Source organism: Dermacentor variabilis, chromosome 4, assembly GCF_050947875.1.
Source record: "Dermacentor variabilis isolate Ectoservices chromosome 4, ASM5094787v1, whole genome shotgun sequence".
Lineage (NCBI taxonomy): Eukaryota > Metazoa > Arthropoda > Arachnida > Ixodida > Ixodidae > Dermacentor > Dermacentor variabilis.
The window spans coordinates 495175-514669 of record NC_134571.1 but is presented as its reverse complement, the minus strand read 5'-3'; the positions used below and the strand labels follow the sequence as shown (position 1 = coordinate 514669).

Sequence of the window (19495 nt, the reverse complement as noted above, 5' to 3'; positions counted from 1 at the left end):
TCTCGGCTGTGGAGTACTGAGTGGTGGTTGCCGTCATACAAACATCCATTTGAAAGCAAGTTTCCCACGCGTGTTGATTTCGATCACCAGACAGCAATGCACCGCCTTCTCATTCCTCTCCACACTTGCATCAGACTTTCCTGGCCCTTATGGTATTTACAGGGCCATTTAATCAAGCATCGAGGCCTGCTCTATTGTGCTGCACATGGAGTCTGAGTACGGCAACACAGCGCCAAACTCCAGCATGGTAGCATCATTACAGCCACTCAGATTGATCACCACAGCTTTTTATGCTAACAAGGAAGCTTTTACAGAGCCATAGCTTCATCAAAAAGTGCATCAAATCAGACTTAGCTTTCCTTGGGGGTATACTTCAGTAGCTCGAGGATGGCGTACTACTGTGGTACAGTTAAACCTTGACAAAACAAAGTTGGTCAAATCAGTGATTTCTTTCGTTAGATCAAAATTTCGTTAAACCTTGATGTAACGAACTTCAGTATAATCAGATTCTTGATATAACGAAGTATTTAACTTTTCCTAACCTCTTGTTAATAGAACACCACGTAATTAGAACCTTAATATATAACAAAATGTGTTCTATGCGATTTCAGTATAGTGAAATTTCGCTTCCACAGCAAAGGCATGCGAGACAATAAGTGGAAACTTCCGGGGACACAAATGGTTAAATGATTGAATTACAAGTGCCTGCTTGCACATGTGCCTCTTTATCATGTGCCGCATGAAAGAGCGACTGCCGAAGTGAAGGTGCATCATGTTCCATAAAAAGTCCAAGTGCAATAAGATCCTATCGTGTCCTGTGCACTTTGTGGTTTAGTGCAAGTGAAAGTGGGCGAGGGTGAGAAAGAAAGATGGTGGCTTCACGCACGAGAGCCGCCTCTGAGTGTTACGTAAGTTGAGTTGGAGCGTGTTGCAATTTCTGGCGTGTGTCTTGGCCACGGTTGCTCATGGCTGTGTGCCGCGTGTGCAAAAAGTAGGCGAGCCAAGGCAACGTGACATCATGTAAATTGTCTTCCCGCGCGTTTAGTATTGAAGGTTGTGTATTCTCGAGTTTCATTGACCCATTGAAGCAAGAGGCAGATGAAGCATTCGGTCCCCACTGCCAGCTCTTTTCATGTTTGCGTCGTCCCAGTGCGGGCACCTCTATCAGCCGCAGGGGCAGAGTGCACGCGAAAGCATGGCTGGTTTCGCTTAATTCGTACCGCCTGTGTTAAGGTATCGTCAACTTGGCATGAAACCGTATTATTCGTCGCCGACTTCCAAATTCATGAAAATGAATTGTTTTCTTATTCAAATTTGCTTTTTTTGATTGCCCGATTATTTCAAAAATTCTGCGGCCCCTTTCCGTGTAAGAAAAATTCATCAGCAGCTGTACTTTATTTGTATCAGAGGTCGAATTTCAAACCAACAGAATTTTTATATAATGAAGCAAATTGCTGATTTTACCTACTTCATTATATCGAGGTTTAACTGCACTAAATTTATGCCTTTTATGCAAATAAGTACAGTTGCTGATGGATTTTTCTTACCTGGAAGGGTCCACAAACCTTTCTGAATTACTGGACAATCAGAAAAAACAAACTTCAATGAGAAAAACATTCATTTTCTTGAATTTGAGAGTGTACGACGAAAGACATGGTTTCCTGCCCTCTTGATGATGTCTTCATATTGGCGGTACAAAGCAAAGCCAGCCACACTTTCGTGCCCACTCCTCCCCATGGCTGTAGTGTCGCCGGCAGCAGGTAGCAAATGTTTAGTCTGCCTCTCGCTTCAATGTGTCTTCGAAGCTCGACATTACGCAACCTCCAGTACTAAACACATGGGAAGGCACCACATATGATGCCATGCCATCTCGGCATGCCCACTCTATGCACACACGGCAGATTACCTCTAAAACAGAACATGCAAGCTGTGTATGCACTGTGGGGGGTCTAACCCATATCCTTGAGACAATGGAACGACAACACAGTGCAAACAATCACATGAGCATTTATTGCACCTTTTATATACTAATCCCTGCTAGCCAAATTGCTATCCACAGAACATGCCGATGGTCGTGCGACAAATCTAGGAAGTCCGACTGAGTGCGACCTGATAACGAGCGAATATGTATAGACGGCATTGCCTTGTCGCTCGTGTGTACAGTCATGTGAATGGTGCCGTGCTCCTAGGCCTCACGAGACGGTCTCGCAAAAGCATGGATCGGCGCACACGCAGAACGTCCACGTAACTTGCATACCCAGAGTTAAAGAGGAACAGCCTCCTCCCTTTCACACCCAAGTAACCCCGCCGTTAGGTGGCGTTAGTAGAGCAACACTCGCGCCATCTCTCGTACTACACTGCAAGCATACCGACCGCTGCAGTAAAGCCACGCGGCGAAGCCGGATTGCAGGAGATGGGAGCTATGCAAGAAAACAACATATCAGGGGACGCGTGAGAGTCGCGTATCCCCACAAGGCCTATTGACTTCTCCAGATTGTAGAAGGTTACGACACTGTCACTTGTCAACCAACGCTTGCTCCCGCTTTCTATTTGCCCAAAGTAGAAAACCAACGTGGAACTGGCATTAAATCCCCTAAACAAAGTAGGAACCTAATGCATCCCTGGTGTTTTAGCAAGAAAAATTGTCTAACGTGTTCCACTATGATGACCAGTTTTCTGAAGTCAGCTTTGCCGCAGTACTGTTGTGTTATGCAGTAGAGCAAACAAACCCTGCAAACGTGGTTTGGGTTTCATATTCAATTGCATCACCCAGGGGATTTTTGGCCTAATTGATAAAAGAAATGGTGCGTGTTAGGATCGGAAAAATACTGCACTCAGATATTGTGAGCTGGTGTTATTGCTTGAAAACCTTCCTAGGGCAGGTCAAAAATAGGCATTTTTGACAGGAGATGACGTGTGTTCAATGTATTCACTGTCCACTAAGTTTCTCCGAGATGCACACTACCACTATAGGGGTCACTATTGGGGTTACCATAGCAGTATAGCAGTCAGGTGTGTGCATGCCAACTAGTCAAATTGAATTATCTGGTGAAAGCCAATTTTAGAATCACAATACGAAAGTTTGGGTCCATATAAATGCATGTACACTGGCCAGGACCTTCGGTTGGATCAAATGAACTGAAATATTATATTAACAGAAGTCTACTATGTTTGCGGTATTCACACTTTCCTACTAATAATCATCCTCACACGGCTAAAGGTTGTTTAATTGCACAGAGTGCTATTCATGTTCAACCTCCTAAAACTGAGATAATCCCCTCATGTGTCAAAACAAATCCACTGTCGGAATAGTCCTTATTCTGATGCTATAAACATCAAATATGAGAGCGCAGCTCATAGGCACACTTTCTTGTGGCGAGTATGGGCATTGTCCCTTGTAACTGAGCAAACAAACACAGCAAACGATGAAAGCAAACACGGAGCACAGCTGAAGATGAAAGACGGCACTAGTGAAGAGAGTGCAAGGAGGAAAGTGGAGGACGAAGGTGCAGCGGAACCATGAAGCAGAAAGCTGAGGGTGAAAGCATGAGAAGAAAAGCGTAGTGTCGCACAAGACAGGCTCTGCGACGACAAGAGCTATGAGATGGCACCAGAGTAGCACGCGTCGTCTGTATGGAAACAAAGCACTGCGTGAGCGGAGGTCTGTCTGCGGTGGCTGCTGTGAATCGCGCCCATGTGTCACCCACGCGCCACCTCTCGCGATCTCCCCATTAGCGAGACAGTTGCGCCACATTTCTCTCTGTTTGCAACATGCCGCATTAGACAGAGTGTCCGCACTAGCCAATATATTGCGAAATGAAAACACCATACAGCTACGCTTAAATTTTGCAAGTAGCATTGTACTCGTCAATGAATTTTTATGCACTTGTTTCAAAGTCTCACTTAGTGTTGCAGTTTCATGTGTGTGCTTGGTGGAAACACCATTTATTGGGAAGGCCTGAGAAGAGAGCCAACAAGAGTGTCGAAATGTTCTTTTGAAGTAGCATGTAGCTCCAAAGTTGTTACTGAAATGCGTGAATAACAAAAGCGCACTATGAAATATGGTGTTGTCAGGCTTGTTACATGGGTGTCATGATGCAAGCACACAGGCAGGCCACCGTGCGTTTAAGTGCATGCTCAGATGCAAAAGAGCTTCACAAGAAAGCAAGTATGTGTAGTAACTCACATTTGGGTTGACTGTCTCTGTATGCAGGGAGCTCTCGCTTGACAGCGTCTTCTCACAGACAACTGCTAGTGTGACCAATAGTGGAGCACCAACCCCCACTAGTGAGCCCTCAGAGCCTGCCCTAAGCCCACAGGATGACATTTTGCCCCCACCGTAAGTAACAACTGTCTTGCACAAACCCTGTCTTTTTGTAGTTTACCATAAAACATTTTCTACAAAAACCTCTTCTGGCAGTCCATATCCTGTAGCCACAAACAACAAACATGCTGTCTCAGTGAGCAAAGTGGTTTGGCTGTGCTTATGTATCTGTGTTATACCTGAGTAGTGCATCCATTTATGGTATTTATTTTATTATAAGGAGGTCACAATTACAAGGTGTGAGTTTAGTTAGGGACCCGCCCCCACTTACACCCCCCCCCAAAAAAAAAAATAGTAATGCAGCCTGCTTCCATTATTTCGACCCTGACAATACCTACAAAATTGATTAAAGTATGAAATGGGTTGAATTAAACAAACTTTCAAACTTTATTTATTTCAAACTTTATTTATTTCGCATTTTCCTTTGCACAGAAAAATAAAATGCAAGGGCAGGAACAAAAAGCTGCGTAATCACAGCTTGACGAGGTTCCTGTCCCCTGTCTTTGCAGAATATTCAAAAACAGTTGCAGAATATTCAAAAGAAGATCAGTTACATATGTGCAAAAACAATTTCATATTATACAGATATTGATATTCACAGCAGAACATTTATAACATCTGTATACATATATTCACATGCGTATCTACACCAACCCAGCATCTATACATATTTGCATCTGTACATGTAGGCATACATGTAGGCAAGATGCAGAAAAAACATCAAAACACACTGCTGATTAATTTGGCAGCATTTTTCCGATTCTAACATGCTCCTTAATAAATGCGCGCCCACTTTCTATGTGTCCAAAGTCGAAAACTAACATAAAAATGACATTAAAGCTCCTCAACAGAGTGGAAATATGATGCGAACCCGATTTTTTAGCAAGAAAAATGGGCAAGGGTCTAATATGTGTTGCACAATGGTGACCATTTTCCTAAGCTTCACTGCATGCTTTGTTTAAATCAGCTTCGTCGCAATACATTCTTGTCGTGCGGGAAAGCGCACAAACACCGTAAAGGTTGTTTGGTATTGTGTCCAATTGCACCATGCAGACAACTTTCTGCCCAAGTTTAATGCAAAAACTTAAACAAATAATGGCGCATGTTTGAAACATGTAAATTCTGTAATCGGACATTGTCAGCTACAGTTATTGCTTGAAAATATTCTTGGGGCAGGCCGGAAATAGGCATTATTTACGGGAGATGATGTGTGGCAACACATTCACTGTCCCCTAAGCTCCACCTAGACCAACGTTGCCACTTAAAGGGGTTGCTATTGGTGTCGCCATAGTGCTGACTGCTCAAGTTCGAATTATCCACCTAAAGACAATTTTAGGACTGAAATAATGAAAGCTTACACCCATAGATATGCATAGGCACCAGCTGGTGCCTTTCGTTGAGATCGAATTAACCGAAAAAATTAATTAATTCGAGTTCAAATAATGGAAGTCAACTGTCATATAGCTGATGGACTATTTAGACTCAGCAGGGAATGCCAGAAATACCGAATAATCGGGAGTCGAGGGAAATGAATTCGAAAAATTAATGAAACGAATTCACCAGAGCTAAACAAAAGGAAAGGAAGAAATTAGAAATATAAATAAGTAGTATATTTTTCAAGTGGCCAAGACAGCTTGTGAATGTGAATGCACATGTTTGCATGTGACTACATCAATATGCACCTTTTCTTTGTTGAAAATTGCTTGCATGTTACAATCTAGTGTGAAACCTAAAGCTGCATTAGTTCTAACCATCAGAGCCATTGACAAGCATCATCACCATTGACAGAATCACTTTGATTGTGAAAGCTTATTCGAAAGAAAAGTTAAATGTGTTAAGCTAGTGGCAACACATCGTGTGCTTTCAGTGTATGAGAGCTTGGCATTGCACGTTGAACTGGCCTAGTCTACGTGTGGGCACTAGCTCGTTTGCAGTGGTTGAGGAGTCATTCAAGAAATATGGAATATTGAGTGCAGCAGACACCATAGGAAGGTTGACGCATGGGACATACCGATGGCATGGAGTGACAATAATGCGCATTGAGTGCAGATAAACTTTCATTTCAGTGAAGGTAAATGCTGCAGGAAGCATGCTATATTTTTCTTCTTATAATATTGGCTGTACATTAGGTTTGGGGGTGCATCGTTTTCTACATTGAACCTATAAAAATATGGGTAATTTCCCTGGTAGTTCATCTAGGGAACACTCAGCCCATTAAGTCACAGACGCATGTATGCAGTATTTTCCCAATTATAAGTTGCACCTTTGTATAAGTTCCGCCTCCCACTTTTGGAAGTATTTCTGAAAAAATTGGTTTAAGTTGCACCAGTATAAGGCGCACCTATAGTTTCAACAAAACAAGAGTTACAGCCATTTTCTGTAACCATACTCCCTCCGTAGTTGGCCATGTATTTACAGCAGACAGAAATTCTGCAACTTTTACAACTTCACTGTGAACTAACTATTAAGACAAGTAAATGAAACTCGGCGTAATGATAGAGTCGTCTCTGTCAGCATAATTAAACAGCGTGTGCTGTCATGGCTCGGAGTAGTGTTTAGGCCAGGAATCTGCGCAGAACATTCATGAGTATGTCCGGTAGTAGGAATGAAAGAAAAGGGTTTTTACAGCGAAGCTGTATATAGCTACCCTCCGGCGGTGGTCATTGCCCACCTGTCTATGTGTCACATCGACTTGAAAAAATATTTGTCTCCAGTTTCTCGCAAATGCTCTGTAGCTCTCAATCTAATGTAGATATCTTGGAAACAATCATACCGAAATTGGCTGCTAAGATGACTCTATCATTATGCCGAGTTTCATTTACTTGTCTTAAATAGTTCACAGTGAAATTGTGAACGTTACAGAATTCCCATCTGCTGTCAATACATGGCCAACTATGGAGGGAGTATGGTTACAGAAAATGGCTGTAACTCTTGTTTTGTTGAAACTATCCCAAAACGAATCATACTGACGCTAAGATGACTCTATCATTACACTGAGTTTCATTTACTTGTCATAATTAGTTAGCTCACAGTGAAGTTGTAAACATTACAAAATTCCCGTCAATACATATGGCCATGTACGGAGGGAGTATGGTTACAGAAAATGGCTGTAACTCTTGTTTTGTTGAAACTATCCCAAAACGAATCATACTGACGCTAAGATGACTCTATCATTACACTGAGTTTCATTTACTTGTCATAATTAGTTAGCTCACAGTGAAGTTGTAAACATTACAGAATTCCCGTCAATACATATGGCCATGTACGGAGGGAATATGGTTACAGAAAATGGGTGTAACTCTTGTTTTACCAAAACTATTTTAAACCAAATTATATGAAAATTAGCTGCTAAGACGACTCCAACATTACACTGAGCTTCATCTGCTTTTCATAATTACGTAGTTCAAAGTGAAGTTGTACATATAGTGGAATTCTCGTCTGCCATGTGGCGGTAGTTACACACATCACTACTTCATAAAAGAATAAGAATAAATCACTTTACAGTCAAAAGATGTATTAGTTGTCTGTGTCCTTCAATAATAATAATAATAATAATAATACCTGTACTATATAGATAGATGCGTCGATTGAAATAAAACACGCCACAGCTTTGCTGCTCGTCCTTCACAGAGCTGATGAATTTTTCTTTACATTATTTACACTGGCTTCAAATACGAAGCTTACTCCATGTAGGAGCATATTAAACAACTGAGCTCACATTAGGACACGTCAGCACACCTCTCAATCCACTAAAAGTCTCCGCTTTTTAGAACAGTTGTCTTCCCTATGAGAATAGACTAGAGAATCTGATGACTATATCTCGGCCAATCACATTCATCGAATTGGTCACAAAAGCCCTCCCATGATGTCGCACCATTTTGCCGGACTAAACCTCCTTCTGCCTTCACCTTCACCCCTGCATATAGCACAAGCATGCAGCAATCTGGAAAACCGAGGTCGACATTGTTCTCACGGTATCCTTTCACGTTGGCTTCTTTCATCAATTAGTTCAGCCTGTCGGGGTAATGTTCAGACAGAGTGATCTTCACGGTAGTTGTCACCTTGAAGTGAGGTTGTCCATATATGTAATTACTAGAGGGGAGCAAATATTCGGTAAATTTGATTGCTCTAGAGATCCGCGCAGTGCCACATGTCACTTGCGCTATGGTTTCCCTCATGCTCGATGCTGCATAAACAAGCGCTTCGTTGCTCTCAGCGAACACGTCGCAGACAGGCCAACCCCAGCAGATGTGGTCACGGAATTTATCTCTGCGAGCGATTCTGCCTTACTGCATGTGCTCCCCGATGTTGGCCCAATACAAGGATCACATGGCACTGCGTCAGGCGGGGCTGGCGCTGTTGATGCAAGGTTTGTCGAAGTTGACAGGACTGATCAAAACGATAACACAGTGCCGAAAGAGAGAACAGCAACAAAAGCAGCCTGTATTTTGGAAAGAGCGAAAGCATGTGCGAAGGCACGTAGATCATATTAGATACGCGGTGACAAACTTAACATTGCTTAAATAGCCATCTATCTACACCGTACGCATGATCTCAGGACCGATCAATGAGCCAACTGTACACACATATTATAGCGGCAAGCACTTTGCAGTGACTAGCAGCTTGTTATCACATCTGCCAGCGGCGACTTTTTGTCACGGCTACACATCATGGGCCATTAGGCCTAATTGGTGCTATTTCATCTGGTGTCGGCGACTTGCGGTTCGGTGCCTGTTCAGTGCATGCAGATCCACATATTTGTAGCATAGTACGCTCCGAAAGCTGACAAACCACCTCACAAATGAAAGTGAGTGTATGGGATGGTCACAAAGTTTCTCACAGCTGCCATCCTAATTGCAACACACCAATACTCACGGCGGCCTCATTCCTAACACCATTTGTTAAGGCAAATTGGTCTCTTTTTATAACTTTGAACAACCCTTCACAAGACTAGCTTTGGATTTACACGATGGGTGCGAAAGTGTCATGTGACTGTAGTGTGTTGACCAACCCGATTGCCTACATTTGCAAGGACGATGGATAGACTGGGGAGGGGGGAGGGGTGATGCTTTGCGCGAAACTTACTGTGACCCTGCCGGTTTCAGAATAATTGACAAGTGGCAAATCATGCTGAACCTAACAATTAAAAAGTGCCTTTTCACCATCTGCACTGACTGTCGTGACACTCAAAGTGCCAGTGATGGTATGTGGGGAGCAGTGATTGAGTCACATAATGCGTGGTCTTATAAGAAGCCAACAAACACTGACACGAAGGACAACATAGGGGAGGTTGTGGGTTCGGTTCCCACCTGTGGCAGGTTGTTTTGTCATCCACTTTAATTTCCATTAATTTATCGTTTCTTTATTTCATTTATTAAGCACAAGTAATTTCCCCTATGTTGTCCTTCGTGTCAGTGTTTGTTGGCTTCTTATATGACTAATAAAAATCGGGCCCCTCGGTTAACCCCCTTTCTTCTCGTTGAATGCGTGGTCTGTGCTTTCATCTCTCATGCCATTTGGCCTTACGATAACCCGCCTTCCATATGGCATGTTCCATTTGTTGTAATTCAGCTAGCTGGCTTATTGTATATAGAAGGCGCAATAAATGCCTCTTCGGGTGTTTCGACCACTGTGTTATCATTCTGTCAAGTATGCTTGGAACCCCACTATGTTAATTATGCAGACTTAAAGCACTACTGTATGTACTGCTTAAACTGTCCCGGTATTAATTTAGAATGTCTACTTTCGAGGTGCTTGAACTAGATTATTGCAGTTGGGTCTAAATTTGGTTCAGTATATCAGGGGCATATTATTTTATTTTGTAAACAGTTGGCAGAGAAGTTATTCATATTTAGGCAGGAGGGCCACGCAATTCTCTAATGAATAAATTTATTTCTTGAGTGGGTCAAGAGGCTCAGCTGCATCGGCTGCAACCCCACAAATTTGGCACCTCGGTAACAAGGGGCACATTGAATTGAGATTGAAGTTCTCAATCACAATTGACTCCCTGCTGTAGCTTGCGCAAATGAGCCGATTGTGATTGAGAAATGTGATCCCGATTGCACTCTTTCATGATCTAAAATGCCTGTGTAACTGGGGCATGAGACAGCCTGTACAGCAGGAAAATAATGCAGTATTTATCTTGCTGCTATTTTGAAGCAGTCTCATGCAACACAAAATAAAGTATTGCTCAGAGACAAGGCAATAAGGCAAGACAAGGCAATAAGACAAACCTTTGCATGTCTACAAATGCATAATCTCAAATAGTATGCAGCCTCCCTGAATGCATGAATGGAATAGCCATGCAAACAACCAGAAGGTGCTCAGTGTTAGCTGACCATTCAGAATAAAATGTTGAAGTGCCATCCTGCAGTAATGAACTGAAAGGACACAGAGAGCATGGTCCATTGAGAAATGACTGTACATTATAAATCAATAGAATATTAGCAATTTGTAGACAAGTGGTGATAAAAATGGCACTGATGGCATTGCAAAGCCCTGCCAGTTTGTGGTATCTAGCAAGTGACAAGTGTGAGCTAACATCCAAAATAGGCACTAGTAAAACGCACTACAACATTAATTCAATCTTGGAATTGGGCCAATAGGATTGATAAAGTTATCCAAGAGGGTATATTGAAGAGGTAGAAAAAATGCCTGCACACATTGCTGTTATTTATGTGGCTGTATTTACACAATTGTTGCAGCAAAGTTCATAAAGCTCAGCATGTAGTGCAAGACAGAATAATAAGTTGTTCACACCAGTGGAATTAATGACATGGGCACTTTCTTTTTTGCGGTTTTTTGACAGTGCATTGGCATTGGCTTTGGCTTAGGCTTACCTGGTGGTAGCTCATAAATATCGAAGAGACATGAAATTTTTTGCTGTAATGTGTCTGGATGCGATGATGAAATGGCAGTTGCGTGCCGCAGGGTCACTGAGGCACGTGCAGGCCACACCACGCCTGTGCCTTCGAAGCAGCAGCAGCAGGTGGAGCCCAGCATTGACTTTGAGCTGGACATTAAGGTGTTCTTCAACAGTGGCAAGTGTGTGCTGCACACCAGGGACCATGAGGAGGAGACCATCAAAATGTGAGCAGTTGGAGGTTATACCTGTAGGTTTCCATGCTGGTTATTTGTAGAGACAAGAATGATTCAGTATCAGTAATTTCACAAGGGAAAGACCCACAAAAAGGCTTAGTTTATATTATATGTGAAATAGAGTATGTAACACACTTCAGCATAACTAGGTACCTTCTGTAAGTTAATGCCCGCAGACTGAATATAACCGAGTGTGTTTACTTGCAATATCAGTGTAGCAAACTTTTCCTGCTGCTGTCAGTGTTGAGCAAAGGGTCAGTTGGGAAACTGCGTGGGTTCATCACAGCACTGACGCAGCCCCTGGCTGACACCTAAAAATTGGTGAGACTGTGACTGAGGTGCATTTCGCTTATGCGATTTGTGGTGTCACACGCGTTGTCTGCTTTTACTAGCATTTGCCTTGCATTGTAGCCTTTTGGGAGCATATCAGCTCGACAGGAGAAGCCACAGAATACCAGGAAACAAGTTTTGCCGCGATGCTATTGCTTGAGTCGATGAGCTTCTTGTCAACGGACTAGTATGTAAAGAGGAGACAGGGTTTTATGCACCATATCAATACTACATAAAAAGAGCGCAGTGCTTGCTATGCGGCTATGGCTGAATAGGCGCATACTTGGCAGTTGAGGTGCCCATCGGGGGACACATTTTGATGCTGGCGTTTGAGTAAGAAACACTGTCTCTACATATTATTACGTAGGAAGACGCAGACGAAAAGCTATATACAAGTATACTTACAAGAAAATACGCCGCACTTGGCCAGGAGGCAACAGCCTGCGCTAGCCTCTAATCGTCATCATCGTCTTCACACTGCTCGCCTCTTCTTCATCGCAAATGCTGTTCTGTAGCACTACCCCCAGCGGCAAAAGCGCCGTCCTGGAGCGATTAAAGGTCGGACTCGGAAGCAGTGTAGTAGGCCTTGAGCCTACTGACGTACACGACATCACTAGATGCAAGAGGAGAGGACGAGGTTGAACCCACAGGAGCAATTTCGTACGTCACAGGCGTCACCTGGCACAGCATACGGTAGGGCCCTGTGTATCGCGAAAGGAGCTTCTCTGAAAGTCTGACGTGACGAGAGGGTGACCACAGGAGCATGAGCACACCAGGCGAAAACTGTACGTCACGATGGCGGGCATTGTACTGACACTGCTGAGTGGTTTGTGAGGCCGTCAATCGAGCACGGGCAAGCTGGCATGCATGGTCGGCGAGGGCGATGGCGTCATGCGCATACTTGCTTGTTGAGATCGCAGCAGGAGGAAGTGCCGTGTCTAGGGGCAAGGTCGGTTCGCGATCGTACAGTAGATAAAATGGAGAAAATCCAGCGGTGTCGTGCCGGGAAGAATTGTATGCAAATGTGACGTAAGGAAGGGCAATGTCCCGGTCATGGTGGTCATTGGGAACATACTTGGAGAGCATATCAGTAAGAGTACGGTTTAACCGCTCTGTCAGGCCATTGGTTTGAGGATGGTATGAGGTAGTCAGCTTGTGTTGAATGGAGCAGGAACGCACAATGTCGGCGATTCCTTTCGAGAGGAAGTTACGACCACGGTCAGTAAACAGCTGTTGCGGGGCGCCATGACACAAGATAATGTCACGCGAAGTCTGCGACGTCAGTGGCGCAACTGGTAGGGAGAGCCCGCGTGATAGCATATCGGGTGGCATAATCAGTTGCGCCGGCTACCCATTTGTTCCCAGAGGATGACATGGGAAAGGGACCGAGGAGGTCTAATCCAACACGAAAGAACGGTTCCACAGGGACAGTGATCGGCTGGAGATGACCGGCAGGTAGCACCTGAGGTGTTTTACGACGCTGGCAGGGATCACAGGCAGCAACATAGCGTCGGACGGAGCGACCGAAACCAGGCCAATAGAAGCGGCGGTGGACGCAGTCGTACATGCGGGTTACCCCAAGATGTCCTGCAGTGGGTGCGTCATGCATCTGAAAGAGCACAGTCTGTCGTAGATGTTTTGGCACGACAAGAAGAAGATCAGAGCAGTCAGGGAAGAAGTTCCTTCGGTACAGAATGCCGCCCTGTAGGACATATCGGCAAACAGATGCGTCGGTAGGTGTTGTTGTGCCATTACCACCAGCCCGGATTCCGAATCTACAAGATGCAGAATTTATCCTGCGAACGCCCTTTGGACAAACCCGGGGCTGCGCCGAAAGGCACAGCGCCCTAAATTCTCCCTTGACAAGTCAAGATGCTGAGCCGTCAGGCAGCGGCATCCTGAGGAGAAGCATCGGCAAGCGACATGTCCAAACGTGCAACAAAGTGCTAGACAGCCCGGCACCGTATTTCCTTTTGCCTGGAGGTCACCGCGCGCGGCAACTTTGAACCAGGTGGCCAGCGCGGTCGCTGGTTGGACCTCTCGGACGACCGTCGAGTGCTGGCTTTGTATTGGGCCGTTTGAGTGACAATGGTTTCTCGGGGCTTTATAAGCCCCGACGCCGCCGCCGGGAGAACCGGATCCACCGACCCACCGGGAGCCGAGTGCCGCTCTCGAGTGGAGTGAGATGTGTCACGTGTTGCAGTCTCGCCGGACGTCGCCGTGCGGGAACAGTCGCGTTTGCTGTGAGCTCTCGGCCCCCGTGCCGATCCGATCTTGTCCTGTATAATGATCTGTATATAGTGTATAAAACCCTTTCGTTATTCTCACCGATGCCTGACTCGGAGTCTTCGCTACCAACGCTCTGTCACGAAACGGGTGACGAGCGCTACGGGACCACCTCAAAGTCGTAATAGTGGATGGCAGCTACGGGATTGACCGGCATCAGCTACCTCGGCGCGGTGAGTGCCTGAAGTTTACCTCAAACACCAGACTTTCTCTGACACAGGTTATAGTAGCTTAGGGAAGGATTTGGTGCTGCATTGTGTTAAGCTTGTGTGTTTCAAGCCTAGTGAGATCATAAAAAGCCAACAAACACTGACACCAAGGACAACATAGGGGAAATTACTTGTGCTTAATAAATGGAATGAAGAAACGATAAATATAACGGAAATTGAAGTGGATGAAGAAACAACTTGCCGCAGGTGGGAACTGAACCCACAACCTTCGCATTTCGCGTGCGATGCTCTACCAATTGAGCTACCGCGGCGATGTTTCCCCGTCCACTTTCTTGGGTATTTATGTGTACTAGTAAGAACCCTTAGAGTGTTAGCCAGCGCCACTACTCACAGACCTTGGCGGCGGACGTGGAACGTCCTTGTTGCCGCAGGCGTCACGAGAACGTAATCTTTTGAGTGAAGGCAACTGGGTGAAGGACCAAGGTCTGTGAGTGGTGGCGCTGGCTAACACTCCAAGGGTTCTTACTAGTACACATAAATACCCAAGAAAGTGGATGGGGAAACAGTGCCGCGGTAGCTCAATTGGTAGAGCATCGCACGCGAAATGCGAAGGTTGTGGGTTCGGTTCCCACCTGCGGCAAGTTGTTTTTTCATCCACTTCAATTTCCATTATATTTATCGTTTCTTCATTCCATTTATTAAGCACAAGTAATTTCCCCTATGTTGTCCTTGGTGTCAGTGTTTGTTGGCTTCTTATGATATGACTAATAAACATCGGGCCCCTCGGTTAACCCCCTTTCTTCTTGTTCAAGCCTAGTGAGAGTGCTTTGAAAACCAGGGGATGCTGAGGGGGTAAACAGGGAAGTGTGTGAAATACTTGTGGATGTCTTACTAGTAGCATTATAGTAGTGTACGGCAGGTATATTCAAAAAGGGCAAACAGCAGGAGGACAGTGTGATTGATGGAGAAGTACAAGGTCAAAGAACTTCTCCAAATTTGTGAGGAGTTGGGCATTGAGTTGGGCTCAACCAAAAGAAAGAATGCGATCCTTGAGGTCATGAGGACTGGGGACATAACGGCTGAGGAAGCCGAAGAGGCCTGGGCGGATATCAATGAACGTCGGGAGCGGCAGGCAGAAAAGGAACGTCGGGAGGAGGAAAAGAGGGAGAAGGAACGTTGCAAGGAGGAAAGGAAAGAGAAGGAGCGTCGTGAGCACGAGCTTAAAATGAAAGAGTTGGAGACCCGAAATAGCTTGCCGGCGCCTAGTCTCACTTCTAACGGTTCAAGAATACGCGATCAACTTCCACCCTTCGTCATCGGAGAGGATATGGCCAAATACCTCGTGAAATTTGAGCACGTGTGCGAACGGAATAGCATTGAGCGATCTCTCTGGGCACAGAATCTGTTAGCCTTGCTTCCTGGGGAGGCATCGGACGTAATAACTTGCTTATCGAAAGAGGCGTTTGAGAGCTACAGTGATGTGAAGGAAGCGCTACTGCGGAAGTACAAATTGTCGCCCAAAGCTTTCCGGCAGAGGTTCCGGTATGCAAAGAAGGGCAGGGAGTCGAATGTTGACTTCGCGTTTCGTCTAAAAGCCGACCTGGTGGAATGGCTGAAGGGCGAAGAGGTTTACGACGACCGCGACAAAATCGTCGAATGCATCGCATTGGAGCAGTTCTACCGTTGCATTGATGAGGATGTCAGGCTCTGGCTGCAAGATTGGCTAAAGGAGGTTAAGTTAAACAAGGCAGCAGAGTTAGCGGAAGAGTATTACACCCGCCGCAGCTTGCACAGCAAGGCAGTGCGCGTAGAAAAAGCAGATAGGAGAGATGGGTTTTCCGGGAAGCCCAACGAACGGAAACAAAACACGCGTCGCGAGTTTCGGGAAGACGAGTCCCTTACCAAAGAAACTGTAAGGGAAGGACAGAATGCATCTCAGAATGATAACGATGGTCCCAAACAGCGAAACGATACGACACGTTCTTTTGAAAAACGGAAACTGTGTTATCCTGCTACAATTGCAGAAAGCAAGGGCACATCGCTGCGAACTGCCAAGAAAAAATTGCTTTTGCAATAATACAGGAAACTCACAAAAACATATGACTATTGGAGCCATATATGCAGGAAATTAAGGTAAACGGTAAGAAGTGCCATGCACTTCGGGACTCTGCAGCAACTATGGACGTTGTCCACCCGCCTTTCGTCTCCTCGAGTGATTTTACGGGAGAGTGCGCTAGGATACGGCAAGTGGCCGAGGAGAGTGTCTGTTTACCGATCGCAACGGTTATCATTGAAGGAGAGTTTGGGAAACTTAACACAGAAGCCGCTGTGTCTGCCGCCCTCCCGGAGCACTTTCCCTACCGCTTCTCAAATAGCTTGGAACAGCTGCTGAAGGATGAGGGCAAATCATTCTTTGCCGACGTGGCGTACATGGCCCTCACGCAATCCAAAGCGCGCCCGCTGTCGAGGGAACTTGACTTTGCGTCAGTGAGTGAACAGCGGTGTGGCACACGGACCGATCAAGGTAACTAGAGTGGCGAGCAGGCACGGGAGAGGCAGAGCTCGGAGGCTGGCCTGGGCGAGCGTGTCCTGGAAGTGAGTGGGAGTGACACGTGCAGTGCTAGCCACGATATGGACGCGACGCCGCAGTTAGGCGACGCGGGCTCCACACTCGCTCCGGTTTCCGCCAGCTGGCAGGAGCTGGCTGCAGTTGAAAGGGAAACTCTGATTCACGAGCAACAGGAAGACTGTTCAATAGCTGATCTGAGGAAGAGCGTCAAACGGGGAGTGAAAAAAAGAGGGTTTCATTTTATGAGGAATCTGGCTTATTGTACCGCCGCTACACGGATAAGCAGGGTCGCAAATATAAGCAGCTTCTGATTCCTCGAAAATATCACCGAAAAAAATGAATGACCTCACTTGCTTCCTCAGTAGTATGTTTTCGGTCCAAGTGATTTCAAGGGGACCATTCTGTTTGTCATTATTATTGCTGATTATTAGTTGTTCCTGATATTTTGGTGTGTTGTTAATTTGAAAAATGGTTGTTTGTGCCTTGTATACCAGATCGTACACCTGCCTCTTGTTGCAGCGGGAGCAAAAAGGGGGATAGCAATTTAGTTAGGTTGATTTGGATTATGGCTTTGTCTGGTGTTTGACGGGAGACAGAGGGCACTTGCTCGTGTTGGGTGTTGCCTTTTGCCGGTCGGTTTTGCAAGCTTCAGAATGACCAACCATGACCAGTGGCGAGAAGCAAGGGCTTCGGAACGACCTGAGCGGAGCTGGTCGAGGTGCCTTGGTGACAACGCAGTGAGCAGAGCTCCTGTCCTGGCGAGTGGGACCTGGGCACGTGAAGTTACTTGGCGTCCGGACACTGGACGTGAACTTGGACAAGCCTGACGAACGTGCGCGCCTGGCATCCGAGCCACGTGGAGGCAGCTCGACTTCCCGGCGCCTTAACTGATGGCGGGGATGCTGTTGTGCCATTACCACCAGCCCAGATTCCGAATCTACAAGATGCAAATTTATCCTGCGAACGCCCTTTGGACAAACCCGGGGCTGCGCCGAAAGGCACAGCGCCCTAAACTCCCCCTTGACAAGTCAAGATGCTGAGCCGTCAGGCAGCGGCATCCTGAGGAGAAGCATCGGCAAGCGACATGTCCAAACGTGCAACAAAGTGCTAGACAGCCCGGCGCAGTATTTCCTTTTGCCTGGAGGTCACCGCGCGCGGCAACTTTGAACCAGGTGGCCAGCGCGGTCGCTGGTTGGACCTCTCGGACGACCGTCGAGTGCTGGCATTGTATTGGGCCGTTTGAGTGACAATGGTTTCTCGAGGCTTTATAAGCCCCAACGCTGCCGCCGGGAGAACCGGATCCACCAACCCACCGGGAGCCGAGTGCCGCTCTCGAGTGGAGTGAGATGTGTCACGCGTTGCAGTCTCGCCGGACGTCGCCGTGCGAGAACAGTCGCGTTTGCTGTGAGCTCGCGGCCCCCGTGCCGATCCGATCTTGTCCTGTATAATGATCTGTATATAGTGTATAAAGTCCCTTTCGTTATTCTCACCGACGCCTGACTCAGAGTCTTCGCTACCAACGCTCTGTCACAAAACGGGCGACGAGCGCTACGGGACCACCTCAATGTCGTTATAGTGTAGAGCGCAGACGTTGATGAGTGCTCGCAGCGATAGGTCTCGGTACTTCTCATCGGCGATGTTAGGGAAGGCAGACACAGAGAAAATGCCGTTGGCAGTTCTACTGTCGGCGGCGTCAGGCTCGTCGACTGGGTACCGAGACAGGCAGTCAGCTTCCTTGTGTAGTTGGCCAGATTTATAGATGACCGAATACAAATATTCCTGGAGGCGTAAGGCCCAGTGACCAGGTCTTCCTGTAGGATTTTTCAGTGAGCATAACCAGCAAAGCGCGTGATGGTCTTTGACAACGGAAAAGGGTCGGCCATATAAGTATGGGCGGAATTTTGCAACCGCCCAAAGTAGGGCCAGACACTCACGCTCGGTGATGCAATAGTTGTGCTCCACGGGTGAGAGGAGCCTGCTGGTGTAAGCGATAACACGGTCATGGCCGCACTGGTGTTGTGCCAGTACTGCGCCAATTCCGTGACCGCTGGCATCAGTACGGACTTCAGTAGGAGCAGAAGGATCGAAATGGGCCAGAACGGGAGGCATTGTGAGAAGGTCGATTAGATGCGAGAATACAGAGGCCTCGTTATCGCCCCACTGGAAAGGGGCGTCTTTTTTCAAAAGTTCGGTTAGTGGTCGCGCTATGGTGGCGAAATTTTTCACGAAACGGCAGAAGTACGAAGAAAGGCCGATGAAGCTACGCACATCCTTGACACACTTCAGAACAGGGAAGTGCGTAACTGCGTGAATCTTGCCTGGGTCCGGTTGCACTCTGTTTGCGTCAATGAGATGTCCAAGGACGGTAATCTGGCGACGGCCAAATTGGCACTTCGATGCATTGAGTTGCTGACCGGCTCGACGGAAAACGTCCAGGACTGCTGAGAGGCGCTCGAGGTGCGTAGCAAACGTTGGGGAGAATACTATAATGTCGTCCAAGTAGCACAAGCACGTGGACCATTTGAAACCGTGAAGAAGGGAGTCCATCATGCGTTCAAAAGTGGCAGTAGCATTACATAGACCGAACGGCATCACTTTGAATTGATAAAGACCATCGGGTGTTACAAAAGCAGTCTTCTCGCGGTTGAGATCGTCCACGGCAATCTGCTAGTAGCCGGAGCGAAGGTCAATAGAGGAGAAGTAGCGAGCACTGTGGAG

The 19495-nt window shown here is 46.4% G+C and overlaps 1 protein-coding gene across 5 annotated transcripts in view; it reads left to right on the top strand.

Annotated features, from left to right (window-relative positions):
- The window catches only part of tweek (transmembrane protein KIAA1109 homolog tweek), a 703556-nt gene that overhangs the window by 553390 nt on the left and 130671 nt on the right, over nt 1-19495 (top strand). For all 5 annotated transcript variants that reach the window (XM_075687924.1, XM_075687922.1, XM_075687923.1 and 2 more), the window contains 2 exons: nt 4214-4339; nt 11255-11413. In XM_075687924.1, the coding sequence (XP_075544039.1) occupies nt 4214-4339; nt 11255-11413 (285 nt within the window). The remainder of the gene's footprint in view (nt 1-4213; nt 4340-11254; nt 11414-19495) is intronic.